Below are 17,875 nucleotides of genomic sequence, written 5' to 3' on the forward strand. Positions count from 1 at the left end.
TCACTAGGCTCTCAGTAAACCATCGAGCAGAGGAGAAATATGATTAGGCATGTATTCTTCTCATATCATTTATATTATAAAACAAGTGCTCCTTACAAATGGTCAAGTATCAAAGAAATGGGGAAAAAATAAAGGTTTAAAAAGCTGCCTAGCATAGCCTTATGACTGCATAAACACAGTTATATTGAACCACCACACAGTCTTGTATGTTTAATAAAGTAGAAGCCTCTCATCAGGGATAAAATCTTAAACAGAGGTTACATTTCTCAGAATTGACAGCAGGTGGCATTGTACCATTAATGGATTTCTGCTCATGAACTGGCTGGCAGTCTTTACCTAACTTTTGACAGGAGCTGTAGATTGAGGGAGAGCTTTGTTGTAATTATTTGCATAGCAAGAAAGGAACTTTCAAGTTTTGAGTTGTAGAGTAAAAGTAGTACTAACATTGGTAAAAGCATAAGGCATCTTTGCACGATGGATAGATCTGCTCTATTAAAAAGAAAGTTCAGATTGAAACATATAATGTGATAACAGTTATATGCAGATACTTAAAAGTAGTGTGTGTGTTATATTTTGATAAATAGCCAAACCGTATCTTTGCTGGCTACCCATGATAAATCAGATTTTGTTTCTCTAAACCACAAGAGAAATGATGATTTATAAATCATTCACCCTAAATTCAACACCATTAAGAGTAATATTCTTTTTTTTGGCAAAGGACGGTACCGTATTTTAAGGAAATATTGGAAACCGCATAAATGAGAGTTGTTGCTATCCTAATATTATTCGAAGTGCTTTCTGTTTGTTTACCATACTGCTTTTAAATTTTTTTGGTTTTCTAAGTAATATTAAAGAGTGCTAAGCAGGTGCTGTTTGAATAAAAAGTAAAGTTGTCATCAGAACACGATGAGAATGATTCACTTTTGTTTAAACAGCCCTTCGCTCTCAGTGCCCTCTGAGAACCTTTATCACATATTTGTCCAAAAGCAAGAAGGAAAAACCCACATGTAATCCACCTGCCCAGTGCTTGATAATATCGGCAATGTATCTTTTTATCTCTTGGTTAATGTGCCTTGGTATTCTGAGGGGGGGAAAATTCCAGTAACAGATTCAATTTACATGGACAGAAACTTGAGCAAATGCCAAGTTAGCAGGGGGGCCATTATTCTGCTCTATAAATAAGTTTAAAAAAGAAACAAACACACACACAAACCTGTGAATCAACATGTTTTGGTCTAATTGAGGGGAAGGCAAACTAGATAAATTTTGAAATGCAAATGATCACCTTCTGTTATTTAAGTATAGTTCTTGCCAACTTTATGATCTTAGTTTTAAAGTAATTCCTATTTAAATACGGCAATAATTGTATTACACAGTAGGCCTCAACTTTTGTAAAATTAAAACTGGGAAGTCTTTTAGCAGCCTAGTCATAGTTAAGTTTGTTTATACCTATGAAAAAGCCAAAATATAAATAGCTGCAGCTGTAGCCTAATCAAGAGCATTTTAGGGCATAATTTATCAGGATTAGGTCTTGTTGATAAAGCAAAAACAAATCCACTTGTTATTTTTATACCTACATTATGAAGCACAATGCTCTAGAGAAGATTTACTGTTTTAACATAACGTGTTGATACAATCTGTGAACCAGTATCTTTTCCCCCGCACACTGTATATGTGACGCATCTAAATACTCCTACCAATTAAAGAGAAGTCCTACTTCATGACCATGATATTATCAGAAGGCTGTATTTCAGTGCTGTTACCCTTTTGATGTGAAATGCAATGGCCTTTTATAAATAAATAAAATCAAAGATCATTTTTATCAACAGAAAAGCAGTTTTATCAACAGAAAAGCAATTTAATTTAAAATAAAATTATGGTTGGAGGGAATGATCTCTGCTATTATTCTACCACCTAACATGGAAATGGTTTCACATCTGTGAAACCTGGAACTTGGATAATACAGTGATAATGAGCTAACAGAGGAATTCTGTACTTCCATTTTCCCCACCAGCTCTTTTGTGTGTGTGTATGTGTGTTTTTGTCCTCAGTAGTGAACTTTCAGCAAACTGAATGTGCATGGTTGAGATTTCAGGTCAACAAGGGCATCTGTCCACATAATTCCTGTATTTTCTGCTGCACGATCTAGAAGGTAGCTGAAGGAAATAGGATAATCACATGTTAGTGTTCTGATAATTCCACAACCTACTTAGATGTGATCAGGACATTGTCCACATTCTCTGTATAAGTGTGCATGCAAAGACATCATATACGTAGCTTGGTCTAAGCCAATTTTCACTACATGCCACAGGAAGCCTTCAAGAATCAAAGGTTTTATTTGTTAAAAATCAAAAGGGCCCCAAATTTTTCACACCATAACCTCATTGCTTTGGTTCCAAAACCCAGCTTGACTTCTGTTGTTACACAGTTTCATGTCAGGTAGTAATGTGCAGCTGATGTTTTGAAGCATACAACATTAAAAAATATATTGCCAGAAATGCCAGCCACATTAGGTTTTATGTCATAATTTTACTTGGGGAAGAAAAATGAAGTCTGCACCAATTTATTAAATTAATACCTGAAGGTGGAAGCCCTTCGTATCTGTGTACATAATTTTTGGATTGAGATTACAGATACTCATTAAATTATGTTCTATACTGTAGTGATTTTTTTCTTGAAGCAGATTGTTTAAGATTTGGAAAAGCTGTGGCAGATTAAAATTTCACTGACCCCTAAAAGTCAAGGGAAGAATTGGTCTAACGGTTATAGTGAGAGACTGAAATCTCTTTGGTTCTATTCTTGTTTTCCTGCATGTCCCAAATATATCACTTTGATTTTAAATGCAAAGAAGAGAATAGAAAGGCGGGATAAAGACAGTATGAGTAGCAATGATAGAAGCGATGGGTAGTTTGATTTAAGGAACAGTGAAAATGGGCAACAAGTCAGTAGAGTAACTTGAATATAATTTAGATGAGCCAAATACAGGTGAAAAATCTAGACATGTGGACAAAAGATGATTGATGTGAAGAGGGGGAATAAAATGTCTTAGCGTTCTTTAAAGACCTCTGTTCTCTAATCCAAAATGGCGAAATGTCATGCATGCAGATGCTTGTGAGCAAAATATTTTACAGGGAGTTATAAACTTTCCACAAATAATGTATGTGACTTGCCTGTAAGGATTGTTTGGGGGCGGTGCAGTGGTATGGCTGCACCCCCACCTTTCAGATTGGATCTAGCCTGGAAGTCTCTGGGGATTTCCTATGATGTGAATTTGAGATAAAATGCAGTAACATTGATGTAGCATTCTGCATTTATTACTGTCAATATATAACCTCAAAAGTAATGTGACCTGTTCAAAGTAAGGGAATGTAAACAGCACATGTTTACATATTTTCAGTGACTTTTTAAAAGAAAGAAAACCTCTTATTCCCAAAGCACTTAAAATCCTCCTGCTTCCGCTCTTCTGCTTTTCCTGTGGTCTTGGGGAGTACTGGAAACTTCCTAGCTGCTCCTACCTGCTCCACTGGGGTGTGCAGGGGCTGGGCTGAGCTGGGAACAGTGAGAGCAGGAGAGCGGTGGGCAGGGGGGTTCTGCCCTTCCCGTACCTGCTTCCAGGGGGACCCAGCAGGATGAGGGAATCCAGCTCTCATCTGGGCTGCTACTGCTGTCACTCTTCCCAACCCTGGTGCAGCCCAAGTGAAGTAGCAGGAGGGGCTTTGCAGCTTTTCCCACCCCAAGTCAGTGGGGAAAGCAGTAGCAGCAGGCAGGGAGTGTGAGAAGGGAAAGGAACAGTATGTCCCTCTAAGCATGGAGAGGAAGGCAGGGATTCTTGTGTACAAAAAAAAAATAAAAAATAAAAAAAATAAAAAAAAAAAATCTTGTGTACTTTGGGGACTTAAAAAAAGTCACTGTAGGCTGCTACAGTGGGGCACATTGTAGGATGTGCCGCCCGCCCCCCAGCCACACACACACACAGAGTGGGTGGGGTATGTCCTATCAGTGTGGGGAGGGGGTGGGGGACAGGCTGGGAACAGGGGTGCAGCTACCTCTGCAGTGGGGGGCAGGGTGCTGCTCCTGTACTCCCCTTTGCCAAATCCTGGATCCATCCCAGGCTTGTTTTAAAGTAACTCCTTTCACAAGTTCTTATACTGTATTTTTTCTGGATACGATAAGTGTTGTAAGCAATGAGATGTTTTAAACAGTGTTGACTTCACAGTCACTTGCTTTGTAGTTTGTTCAAAACAGAATCCAGTTAACATTCCAGGAGAAGGCATAATTCCCAAAGTGCTTGTGCACTAGTTTATGTAAGAGTGATGTTATAGCCATGATGGTTGAGAAAGTATGTGAGAGGCAAGGATTTCTTATGATGATATCTTTTAGTGGACCAACTATGGAGTTGGGATAGTTAGACAAGCTTCAGATGCAAGACAGTCTTCTTCAAGCTGGGCGTAGAACCTGAAGTTAGTGCAGAAGGATTTGCTTTTAATGTGAGCAGACAGAGCTGAAAGGTTAAAAAGTGTTTGCCTTCTTTTGATAACAGAGAAGTACAGGCTTTTTGTCTGTTATGTCACCAGATTGTTTGAGGCAGTTTTAATTTTACCCTGAGTTGTTAAAAGTAAGAAAAAAAATCTCCTCTACTAACCTTTTTCCTTAAGTGACATGAGGAAATTCTTTCAAAAAAGGAACATACATGCTCATGTATTTAAAATACCTTAAATATGATGCTTCCTATTTTCATACTCCATTTGATCTTGGCAGATGTTCATTTGACTTGCTTCGCTACTTTATTGTGTAAAGACCATGCTACATTTTTGATACTTAACTCTGGTTCAGTACTGTGTTTTATAAATTGCCAGTGCACTTTATTATGGCCGAATCACTTGTGATGTACTATTTAGTTACTGTATCTTAGGAGATCTTGGCTGACTAAATATGTATGGAGTAAATTGACTTGGATTTATTTTATATGACTCTTTGCAAACGGTTCTTTACATTTATAAACATTAAAATAAGTTAAAATGCTAAGCTTTAAAACTTAAATGACTTAAGGAAAGTAGAATTTCTGAAGCAAGTCTAATGGCTGTTCGTGTAGTACTGTGTATCCTGAGTAGCAAAAGAAAGTGGAAAACCCTGTATTTTATTTTCAGGATTTTGTAGTAGCTCTTCCCCCCTATCAGTTCTCCTTAATTGTCTTAGTTGGATAATGCTGTGGCACCTGACTATAATTCAGACTGCTGTTTTTGAGTTGTGATTGATGGGAAAACAATGCTTGATGTTAAGTTATTGCCACTAAAAATGTAGAACAAGTGAAAGGGACACATCAGTAGTTGAAATTATAACCAATCAATCAAGAGGCAAATAGTTTCTTTTTTTTTAATCTCATGAAAAACATACCAATGCAAAATTCTAGATCCAGTGATTTTACTGTCTTAGATACTAAGTGGTATTTTACCTCCACTAGTATTAAAAATATTTTCTTATGTAGTTCCTTGAAGTCTTTTTCCTAATTCAGAGCTTTCCTGTGAGAGTTACAGTTTCTCCTGGAAAACTTGCTTGATTTTTGTTCCAGATGAACTGAAAGAAAAGACAATCATCTACTTATCTGGCCTTGAACCTAGTATCTTTCGATCTAAAAATTGGATAGTGTTGCTGTGTGTTGTTTATAACAGGTCTTTATCCAACAGAAGTTAGATGAGGGAGAAAAGCTTCTTGTCTGCAGTAAGTAAAGGGTTTACACATATGCATGTTGATATTTCTGTTTGAGATATTGTACCATAATTATATACTTTTAAAAGAAGACAAAAGAATGTATCTTGGATATAATACTAATAAAGGGTAAAAATTTTACTTCTAAAATAGCTTAGATTAAGCTCTACTTTCTACTCTAGAACTGGCTTTTAAAATTTATTTTTAAAATACACAACATTATTTGTGGCATAGAAGAAAACAAAATATTGCTATTTATGACATAAATATTCAGATAAATATGGAAAACATAAAAGTAGTGTTTCAGTCGAGGCCAGCAGGTATACTAGAAAAGTAGTTTTAGATTTCTCTACAGAGGCTGTTTATCTGTATCTATTATAGACATAAGTAAACTTGATGAGCATTTCACAAAACTAGCTATTTTCAATTACGAGTAAGGGTTACCCATAGTTTTGTACAGGGGTGTAGCACTTCTGTTGCTTTGCATTAGTTAATACAGCTTGTCTCATGGATATGGATTGGAGGATGGAGAGAAAATAGCAGTTCTCTTTAGCTTGTATAAAAGTTGAAAAAACTCCCGATTTGTTTACCTTAACATCTTTTTCCAGTTGAAAGGATCTTGTGCTTACAAGTTCCTTTGTATAATTTTTCCCATAATTTTGTACAGTTATTTCTAGAAATCACAGCATTGTCACTTATATGTATAAGAATGTGAATAGGGTCCTTGATTTCAAGGTTTATAAAGGACTGGCACAGGTATCCCTATGTTATTCACTTAGGCTTATAGGTCACTACCATTTATTGTCTAATTTACTTTGCTGAGGGGTAGAAATGAAAATGTTTTCTTCATGAAGGCAGATATTGTGGTTTAGATTTATTGTATTATTAAAGCTTTAAAAAAAAGCGTATGCACTGTGTGGCATATTACATTAGCTAGCTACTTTTGTATCACTTGAAAACACTTAATAATCTATAGTTTCTAAATTTTCCTATGATGTGAATTTGAGATAAAATGCAGTAACATTGATGTAGCATTCTGCATTTATTACTGTCAAATATAACCTCAAAAGTAATGTGACCTGTTCGAAGTAAGGGAATGTAAACAGCACATGTTTACATATTTTCAGTGACTTTTTAAAAGAAAGAAAATCTCTTATTGTAATTCTGTAAATGAAAAGAGTGAGCCCGATGAGGGCACAGGAGCTGAAGAGGAAGCACTGAGTAGTTTGGGAGAAGAGTGAAGCTACCTTTAATTTGATACGGATGCTTCACCTACATGACTTTTTCCTTAAAAATTTTGTATCGGTTTGGTACTGATCATTTGGAGTCTGTTCCTGTTGCTTATAGTACTGCCATGCCTCCTTTAAAAAATAAGTTGAATCCCTTGTTGTGTGACTTTTATCTCATTTTGGTGTTTGGGAGTTGTGTCAACGTAGGGAAAGTGACCTGTATTGATGCAACTCTTCTTATGTTGTAAGTTACCAGTATTTGTATGGTTAGATTTGATCTTAAAGCCAGGTGAGCTGGGCTTCAGTTTCCTCCGTCTGTTAATATCTGTGTGCCTCATTTTGCCAATCTGTAAATTAAGGTAATATTTACCAACCTTTTGTAACAAACAGCGTTGTGATTCTCTGGTTGAAGGTGTTGGGAGGTTGATTCTTCAACGAACTGGTCAGCACTGACTCCCACTAAAGCAAAATAATGGAACAGTATCATTATCTAGAATAAGCTTTTCTATAATCTCCTTCTTTACCCTGGACCAGTCCTGTCAGATTTCTGAGCTCAGGGAGTTTGTTTTTATGAAACAGAATGTGTCAATGAATTGAGAAGATCATTGTATACTAATCATTATTTTTGGATTCCTCCCCCTACCCCTCCATGCCTTTAGGGATTAGATTATCTGTATTGTATGGCACTATCATGTTATAAGGGGTTAGTTATCCACATAAGTAGATTTGTATTAAGGAAAGGGGTAAATTTAAAGCAGAATGGTTAATTCTGATTAACTTCCTGTGTGGATGGTCTTATTTCAGAATACAGTCTATTTATAATTCTAAGTTTAAATTCTAATAATAGTTTTAATAGTCAACTAGTTCAGAACAAGGCACTCTTAGGGGATGGGCTGAAAAACAGTTCCTCAGAGGGTAATATAGGTCACAGATTTACTCTGTGTTAGTTGTTCTGTTGTAACTGCCTGTGGGTATGTACTTACTGGGTGTGTCTGCACGTGAAAATAATGTGATGCAATAAACTATGGTGCATACTGCGCTGGAGTTTATTGCTCCCAGCTGCTGTGTTTATACCTGCTCCTGGGACTGAAGCATGTTGAACTGGATTGGAGCAGCCCTGGCTGGCAAGAGGCCTGAAGGGTCAGCCTGCCAGCCTGGGGCTGCTCTGACCTGGCTCAGTGTGCTGCAGAGGGGCTGGCAGGGGTGTGAGAGTGTGGGGCTGGCCAGCAGACAGCCCCTGCACTGAAGCATGCTTATGCCCCAGCCAGTCCTGTCAGTGTCTACACATGTGCTGCTGCACACTGAAGAACGCCACCATAGGATAATACTTGTGTTTACAAGTACTAATCTTTGGTGAAGTTAATTCTTTTCCTGTGGGGTAACAGGCCTGCGCATGTAGATGCTGCAAATTTAGTGCGGAGCTAATTAGGCAGCTCTGCAGTAAACATCTTTTGTAGATGCGCCCTCTCTTTGCTAAGTAAAAGCTAAATCTTGGTAATTTATCCCTCTTTTATTAGGAGTTAAACAGCTGTGGTTTAGCTTCCACATGATGAAGGATTACAATGTGCACACCAGCAGTTATCACAGGGTGGTTGATGTGTGGAAAAATCTCACTCTCTTCATCTAATAGTAAATCGTTCAGCTTTCCATTATGTTTAATCTGGAGTAAGAACATCCACACAGGGAGTTAATCAGATAAAACTGTTCTAAAATAACTGCCTGTGTAGAGGAGTCCAAAGTGTTTTGTTAAATCCTATTTTCCATTCACGCTGCCTTAGTTTTAATGAACTATAATCAAAGTGTACAGTTCGCTTTAGGGCCACATACAAACGTTATGTTTCTACTGAGAGACTCCATGTTCTCCTAATAGAAACAACAAGCATGCAAGCATTCATGCTGTTTGTCCTGGACCAAAAATGGTGGTTCCGGGAGAAAAGTAGCCTGACTCCAACCCAGTAGAAATGCCTTCTGGTGAGTTTCTCCCAGGAAAATGAATGTTTCCACACCTCCCTGTAGCTTAACTCCTCCTAAGGACCAGGAGAGGTTGAGCTGCGGGGAAAGGTTTCCTTACTTTCTGGAGACTGGGGTCACCTTGGTCTAGAGAATGCACCAGGGGGCAGTTGCTCCTGCCCTTCCCATGGATGGGGAGGGGAGGGGAGGAGAGGAGAGGAGAGGGGCAGCTGCCAGGTGCTTCCCACATGTTGAGGTCTCTGGTGTGAGGAGAAGGCAGGGGTTTTGTGGTGCTGCTTAGTATGTTTGGGAGCCAAGGGCAGGGAGCAGCACTGCAAGCCCCTTGCCCACTTCTCACACCAAGGACCCTGGTGTGTGACATGGATGGGAGGTGAGGGGAGCACCAGCCACTGCTCCCCTGCCTCTTCCTTACACTTAGTTTGGGGAAGAGGCTGGGGGGCTTGCCAGCTCCTTCTGGCTTCTTCTTGCCATCCAAACCACCTTCCTGGGCAATGGGGGTAGGGATTGCAAAGCCTCGAGGCCCAGAAGTGGAACTGGGTAAACTATTCCCTGCCCGGTTCCTGGTACCCTGGGCTTTAAATGCCACCTCCATCATCCAGCTGGGCAGCAGAGGTAAGCTTGCAAAATCTGGAAACTGGGAATCAGGTTTGGGGAGGCTGTCTCCGCTGCCCCTGCCATCCAGTGTGGGGATGCCAGGAGCTGAGCAGATCCGCACCCCTTCCCCCACAGCTCCCTGCCCACTCCCTGGACTGGAGTCCCCTCTGAAGGGAGAAGAGTGGGGGAGGGAAGTTTGCCAGGCTGCTGCTCCACTTAGCTCCCAGGCACTAGGAGCCGACTAGAGGATAGCTCTAGTACTCCTCGCCCACTTCCTAGACCAGAGTGCTTGGTCTGAGGCATGGGCACAGAGCTTTTCCCCACTGCTCCTGTCCTCTCAGGAATGAGAGGACAGGAGCAGCCTTTGTTCCCCATGCTTTTCCCCAGCCAGGGTTCAGTGCAAAGAGCAAGGGAGAGGGGGCAGATGAAGGCTGCAATGCCTGTACTGCTCTGTCTCCCAGAATCATTTCTAGTGGAAATTTCTAGTGGAAAGCTCATTTTCTAAAGGAACCAGTAAAGGGCATTCCCATGCAAAGGAGTTTGTGGTGAGATGTTTTGGGACTCTGCAACCTGCAAGTAGAATGGCCTGGGTTTTTTTAAAGGCATGCAACTAGAAGGTCTCCCTCAATGAAAAAAAAAAGGCTTTTTAGAAAAGGTGTGCTTATGATTCTGATGCAGTTCTGTATCTGGCACTGTACAGCTGTGTTAGCTGGGGTGTGGTGTTTTTCTTTCTTTCTTTCTTTTTAACAGGAGGTATATACTCAAAGAAGCCCAAGTACTCAATTATACCAGTATGAAAGTTCCTTATACCAGTAAACTTGCTTTTTTAACTAGATACAGTCTTAATTTTTAAAAAGGAAAAAAAAAACAACCCTTATCTTATGGATATGGACAGATGTAACTTTAAACTGTTTTAAGAAGGGAAGAGGCATGTCTCAAGCACTTACTGTTAGGTCTGTCCATTTCTCTACGGGTATAAATAAGCTAAAAAAGAACTTTAACACTGTTTGATTTAGGTTTAAAGTTACAGAGGTTTAGCTCCACTTAAAGCTGTATAGGGGAGCAGACAGTACATAATTACATTGGAACAGCTTATAGTGGTATAGTTGAATACTAGTATACAGGTTTCCCTCGCTTTATGCTGTACACGCGTTCCTGGAAAACAGTGCATAACTCCAGTTCGGATAAAGGGAACCCACTTTACAATGTAACAAGTAAGGATATGTTCCAAGACCTCGACTGTACTGACCCCTTCAACTGTACGGACATAGCGTTGCGACGCTTTCAGGACAGCTGCAGCTCCAGAAGCACGGGCACCAGTCATCCGGTGTGGCAGCCATGGGTGCTGCTGCCAGGCAGCTTCATGGCTCACAGCTCTTGGGGTGCCACACTGATGGGGCCAGATCAGGCCAGGCTGCAGAGGCTGGTGCTGCAGCCTGGCTGGGGCACCTCCACCCAGCTCAAATAATTTTTTCTTCCTCCTCCTATGGAGTCAGTTTCACAATGCACTGCACAAAGCAGCTGACTGTGGGCTTCCACCACACCAAGTGCATGAGTGAATTTACCTTGCAAATAACAAATTTTTGGTATAAAAAGGATCATCGAATAAGAGTGAATTCGCACATACAGAACCTGCATAAAGCGAGGGAAACATTTAAATTGTTATGTATGTCCATACCCTATGTGTGGCGAATCTTTTTCTTTTTTTACTGTCTATTGTAACCATTGCCTTAAAGTGCAATTATCAAGGTGTTGAACATCAACTTTCAGTGTAGCTAATAGAAGTGGCAGTGCTCATGGTTCCATGAGTGACTGGGCTGTCAGTATGTTGGGCAGCTGGGGAACTGTAGTCACTGTTTTCCTATTCCCTGCTACAATGATTTGATGCATTTGTAGTTCCTTTGCTGTCATCCACATGTTTGTCACCATAAAAAGATACACAAGCGTTTCCTAAACTGGCATAATGTGTTTCATAGCAACTGCTACATAACTAAATACTAATCAATGTGCTCTGCTTGGAATCTGGTGTGGATTTTGATACAAAAGCAATTTTAGTATAGCTATTGAATATTTGACCCTTAGAATTAAGATTTTCTCTTCCCTGTGATTTCTTATACTCCATATTTTAGGGCAGACTTGAGTTTTTTAAATGAGACTGTCTGTCAAGGCCAGATGCTGTTTGCCACAACTGTGGGCATGTGAATGCATATAATGGGCGTGTACACCAGTCTTGCTGTTCCCTTGCTGTCTGCAATTTTCTGAGGAAAAAGAATAATGAAAAAAGTTCCTGGGTGGCTGCTGGAGAGTAGGGATGGGAACTTCCTATAACAAGTTCATTGATTTGAATTTAATCAGATCAGTAACTTTCAGTCACTACCATCTGATGACTTTGAGTAGCCTATATGAAATGCATTCTGTGATCTCAGTCCAGTTCCCCCTGGACAAACTATGTTCATCTCCTCCTTGCCCTTTGGCCAAGAGATAGCTAACTGAGTTATGGTTTCACTCTCTAGGACATAGTTGACTGTTTTTGCCAGGTCCCTATTTTGTAGATAAACAGAATTCATTCAGAAGAACGATCAATCTGTCTCTCTCAAACTTCATTTTACAAGGCAAAATTGAAATCCAGTGTAGAAGAACCCTAACTTGAATGCTTGCTAGGCTTAAAACTATCCATATTGTACAACTCATGTATTAAGGATAATGTGTAGGTGCCCCTAAAATGGAATCTGTAATAGGACACTACAGAGTTAAGTAATTTGCAGGCATTATGAAAGCTATGTATTATTTAGTATATGTTCAGCCAATGTTTACTATTAGGTATGTAAATATATACGTTCATTTTGAATGTGTAATTGATCTTTTTCTAAATGTCTTGTATTCAGAGGTTGGAGCTATCCTGGAAGAGACAGAAGCCTGTGACTGGTGGAGTCTGGGTGCCATTCTGTTTGAACTCCTCACAGGGAAGGTAAGAGATGGTGCAGTGTATAACCAGATAAGAGCTGGGTCCACAGTTGAGGTATCTATATTTCATCAATCAATTACTGTAAGTATTTACCACCCAATGAACAAAGTGGATTGAATCTCCTCTCCTCCTACTTTGTCTTCTCATATGAGGCTGTCTAATATAGTGCCTGAACTAATGCAGGCATATAGCACAATCCATTATTTTAAAAGTTAATGTATGTGGTTAATATGCTTATATGATGATATTTGGCAAATAAACAGGTCAAAAGAAAAATACATTACTGCTTATCAGGAATGTTAAATGATATTCTAAAATAATTAGTATTTGGCCACATCCAATCAGTTGATTTATTGTATAGCTCTAGTAGTTTAGATTTGAACAAAATGTAGTTTATATGGTTCAAAAGGATTGTAACAATGGAGAAGGCCATTGTAATGTAGCAGAAGTAGGTGAAAGATGTGGCTACAAGCAGATTACGTAGAACTCATATAAAACCATGCTTCCAGGAAGAGTTCAAGTACCTTTTATACACTCTTGCTTTATAATGAGGATATGGGAGATGTGTCTCTTTCTTTGTGGACTTTGAGTTGTTCACAAGGAATCTTCTAGTCCCAGAATCCACAACCCAGATAGAAGCTAACACTGTATTTAAAATTATAGTTCTTTAATGGGCACATACATTGTCATGTAATCAAGCATAACATAACAACATGAGGTGGGTTAAAAAGTGTTCCTGATTGATTGTTTCAGACACTGGTTGAATGCCATCCAGCAGGAATAAGCACTCACACTTCTCTGAATGTACCAGATCACATATCAGAGGAGGCCAGATCACTCATTCAGCAGGTAATTTAACTGAGAAATTATCCTATACATGTAAGCAAGCCTATATGTTCAAACATTTTTCTAACTAATGAAGTGGTAAAATAAATATAACTACAGACAGCTGGTTGTTGTGATGTTGGTACCTGTCCTACCAGCACTAACGAATTTTGCATGAATGTATTGTTCTGGAATAATCTGGTTTTTTTTAAATGCCAAACACCTTATAAAAGATTAAGAATTGACTTCAAGGTGAGAACAGGTAAGCTAAAGTTGAGGTTTTTTTGAAATTCTCAGAGGTGTTGTGCAACTCTTGTAGGATTTTTTCTGTAAATGTTAAAAGAGGTTGTTTGGATGGATTTAATTCAGTCCAAAAAAGAGCGAAGCCATTTGACTCCACTTAAACTGTAGCTTGCTGCTATATGTTAACCATTTCTTGTGACATTGCTATAACTGAGAATGTATCACTACGCTTCAAGAAAGGAGAGATATTCATGGCATTCTTCGTTAAGAATATAACTCCTGTTTTAAATAGTGAATAATCTGTTTTTTGCAACAGGTAGATATCTTTTCTTAGCATATCCTCTATTGAAGGATGGAAGCAGTGGGCTTGCTGGCATTGAAAACTTATAAATTTCCAGATGGATGTGTTGTGTTTAACGTTTTCAGCAGAGAGAGGAAAGGTGGACAGTAGTTGCTGTGTTTAGTTTCTCTCCACATTTAGGTATTCATGACCGATAACATGAAATGCAGAAATATCTATTTATTCATGCATTGTGTAGAATTGCAGTTAATCCTATTTTCCTTCCTTTCCTCTACTACTTTAATTAATTTCCACCTTAACTTAGGACACTTACCCTAGAACTGATTTGATTGCATTTGTGGAAGGTGTTCTTGTGATTTGGACTTTGAATGAAGAACATTTGGGTAGGGATGTCACAAACACTGACCTCTCTCAGGCTTGGATTTGAACTGAGTTCTGAGAGAGGCAAGTGCTTAAAGAGACCTGAGAAAGGGGAGTGGGAGAGCTTGATAAGCCAAAGAAATCAATGAAAAACTGGCTACTCTACATTTATTCTAGAAGAGGTTGTTTGTCAAGGAAGTGGACTATGTAAAGAACTCAAAGTCAGATTTAGATGTTAGATAAATCCAGCATACTTCATGCTGCAATATGCCACCAAATTGAGTGCTAGTGTAGCACCAATGTGTGTAACATCACCCAAGTGTGTAACAGCTGAACAATATGCAATGAAGGAAATGGCTCCTGTACACTCCTGTAGCTGTAAACTTATACATTGTCTAGTCTACTTCTTAGATTAGTCTCAGTTGTAAACTAAAGTATCATTTGGTCTACTTTTTAACTATTCCAACCAACAGGCTTCTTACCACTCACAGTTTGAGGTTGCAGACTGATAGTGTACTCCTTTGCTTTGAGGCAGCTGCCCAATTTTATTTCATATAGATAATAATGTCCTATGTGTACATAAAGCAGCCACCACTATGTCTATTAGGAAGTGTGTCAGATCAGGTTAAGCCCTCAAGTGCTGTCTGGTAACTTGGCGGATAGAGGTTCAGCTGCATAGGTTAGTAAATCAAATTTTTGTTGTGTCACTGTCCAAGGAAACATTCATTGCTGAGGAAGCTTTGTCAGGAAAAGGAAGAAAGGGTCTTCTGGCATGGTTAGCAATTTGTCATTGTGACTTTCCTCTTCCACCCCCGCATAGGTTATGCAGGTCATAATATTACAAAATAATTTGCAGGGATCAGTGTTCAGCTACATGGAAGACAATGCTAAACTTTGTCTTGTGGCACATAGCTTCCACTGTAACTAACTTCTTCATCTAGCTAACTTTAAGTGTTTTTCACTAAAGAGAAAACAAAGATCTCTTTTAATTGTATTTTATATCTTTTGCCAAAGGAATTAACTACATTTCTTTATTTTGCTTGGTATTTTGTACACAACCAAAGTTGTGTGTTGCTTCAAGATTTTGCCATCTATAAAGCACAGAGCATGTTGAAATAGAAAACATAGGTACCTAGAGTTGTTGCTGATGCCACTTTCCAAGGTTAAAAGTTTTTGTCCTGGAATGCAAAACTTTAAAATTAAAAATTCTTCATGTACACTTTCTCAACTGCTATCGCTTATTCTATTTCGGCAGACGTCAGAATGCCAGTGATTGCAAGTGCATTTGCTGGCCAGTGTAAAACATCCAAGTAACACAGTTACTTGTACCAGTGACATTATTAGTTTAAATGGTAGAGCCAACAGTGCTGATTAAAATACATATGGGTATATATTCTTTTTTACTCTCAGGTCTACGTATTGGCATGCATTGAAATGAGAAGGCATACTACCTCATCATGACATCTAGGAGAAGAAGCTGTGTGATTGATTTTATGATCTGAAACATTCTGACCGAAAGGAAAAATAAATATTATTTAAACGCCCCTGCTCCCCTCCAAAAAAAATAAAAATAAAAAAACTCCACAAAAAACAAACATCTAAGACTAGAAAAATTTGGCTGGCTCTTTATTAGACTGTTTGCATGATTTCTTTTACAATCCCTTTAAAGAAACCAATCAGCATTAAACTCAGCAACTAAAGATGCTAGACTTTCCTTCCACGTGAATTGAGCCTTTGTGAGTATGCTGTATGGTTTTTAGATTGACAGTAAAAAGCAAACAAGCTGCTTAATTTTAGCAAATTTCCATTGAGGTATTGCACCAGTTTTCACCAAGATCTTGCTTTTACCAAGATCTTTATAAGACTTTAAAGATTCTGTAGAAAAGCTCTATAGAAGCACTTCAGAAAATAAAAGCTGTTTCTAGTACTGCAGTGACCTTCTCATGAAACTTCAAGCAGAGAACAGTTAAAGTCCATCATCTGTGGTATTACCTAACTGTGATGGTAATGAAAGGGTGACTGTAGACTTAAGTCAACACACCCAGTTCTATAATGCCAGCTACGGTGTTGAGTCTGTCCTTTAAAATAAGGTTACAGCCTCTGGAGAATAGAAGTCTAAGCATGCAGTTTTCCAGAGGATTGTATGGTAGAATATGTAGTCTTAGCAGAATGTAAATGTATGCCTATGAAAAAAAGAAATAATTCCCAAGAATGTATTCCCAAGAATGTATTCTGTCTGCTGGATCTTATAGATATTTATGTACTGTGCTTTGAGCTCTTGAAAAGTTGCCTATGTGATTGGGCAGTGATGTACCTAATTCTTAGATCTTTTTAAGCAATAGTCCTCATTCTTACTGATTTAAATTTTGTGGATCTTTTAAGCTTTTGCAGTTTAACCCTGTGGAGCGTCTTGGGGCTGGAGCAGCTGGTGCTGAAGACATCAAATCTCACCCTTTTTTTGCACCTGTAAATTGGGCAGATCTGGTGGGATGAAAGGAACTGGTCCTCTGAACATGCTCAGGTCTTCTCATGGACAAGTATCTCTGGCACAGAGGCACCCTGACTCGCTAGTCTAAGGACCACCAACTCACTTGGACCACATGAATAAAAGATACTGGAGTAATCATGCCAAAAGCAAGCATTTCTAACACAAATCACTAACTGGACAGGGTGCTAGCTTATGCTTTATTGCAAGTGGCTGCTGTGTGAAACCCTTTCATCAAAGGTGCAGTCTATATTGAAAATTCTGGGTAGCACGTTTATAACTGACAATTTGTGAATTAAATAGGGCCAGGCACATGGTCTATGTGTTTTGTCTGCCGATGGAAGGGTATGTATACCAGCGGAAGGTAGGGTCTTTTATAGTGTCAGTAGGTTATTTCCCTAAGCTAGAGGCAGCTCTGGGGAAAAAAGATCAAATTATTTATAAGTGGCATATGCTGAATGAAATACTAAAATGCTTCATGCACAACTTGACATGTAATACTAAAACTATGTATCCATTACAAATTAGGAAAGCTGTTACATAATACCGTGGAATGTATCTTGAAAGTGGTTGCATATCATTTCAAATGGTGAAAAGAGCTTATAAAAAACAAACAACCCTATCAGCGTTGTGCTTTGTTGGTTGGCAGTGAACTCTGGCTCCATAACGTTGAATAAGTTATGTGTTTGTCACTACAAAAAGGGAACTCTCTTGCTTAGCCAGATAAATATTACTTTAGTAATGTAATAAGGACCAAGAAAACAAGATGCTAAATAAATGTATGGATATGGAAATGAGGCTCTTCTCTCTTAATTGCAGTTACCAGTGTTTCACATAACAAACCTTTTATTTTCTCTGTGTGTTTTACTGATATCCACTCCCTCCTGCAGACCACCCTCTATTCATTCCCTTTTTCTAATGAATCCTCTGAATTTTTCTGGTTGTTTCTTGATGATTGCAAGAATGGCTACACAAGAATGGCTTGTATCACTCACTTGCTCTGTGTGTTAACGTACTGTATGCTGGAAGCCTCACTTGTCACTCATTTGGGAAGTTTAATTCCAAGCAACTCCTGAAGATTGGCAATTGAAGGAAAGAAAATTATCTGACCTGTATCGTAGTAGACTTGAGGAAGGGAAGTGGGAGAAGAGTCCTAAGAAATGCAGACACATAATCATCAATTTTTAAAAATTCTT

The 17,875-nt window shown here is 38.8% G+C and overlaps 1 protein-coding gene across 2 annotated transcripts in view; it reads left to right on the plus strand.

The window, feature by feature from the left end:
- RPS6KC1 (ribosomal protein S6 kinase C1) overlaps window positions 1-17,476 on the plus strand; it is a 137,191-nt gene extending 119,715 nt beyond the window's left edge. For both annotated transcript variants that reach the window (XM_019549457.1, XM_019549456.1), the window contains 3 exons: window positions 12,386-12,468; window positions 13,219-13,314; window positions 16,577-17,476. In XM_019549457.1, coding sequence (XP_019405002.1) covers window positions 12,386-12,468; window positions 13,219-13,314; window positions 16,577-16,687 — 290 coding nt within the window. In that variant the 3' untranslated portion in view covers window positions 16,688-17,476. The remainder of the gene's footprint in view (window positions 1-12,385; window positions 12,469-13,218; window positions 13,315-16,576) is intronic.
- Window positions 17,477-17,875: the final 399 nt, after the last annotated feature.

The sequence above is a fragment of the Crocodylus porosus genome, unplaced genomic scaffold (genome assembly GCF_001723895.1).
Source record: "Crocodylus porosus isolate Cpor-Errol unplaced genomic scaffold, CroPor_comp1, whole genome shotgun sequence".
NCBI lineage: Eukaryota > Metazoa > Chordata > Crocodylia > Crocodylidae > Crocodylus > Crocodylus porosus.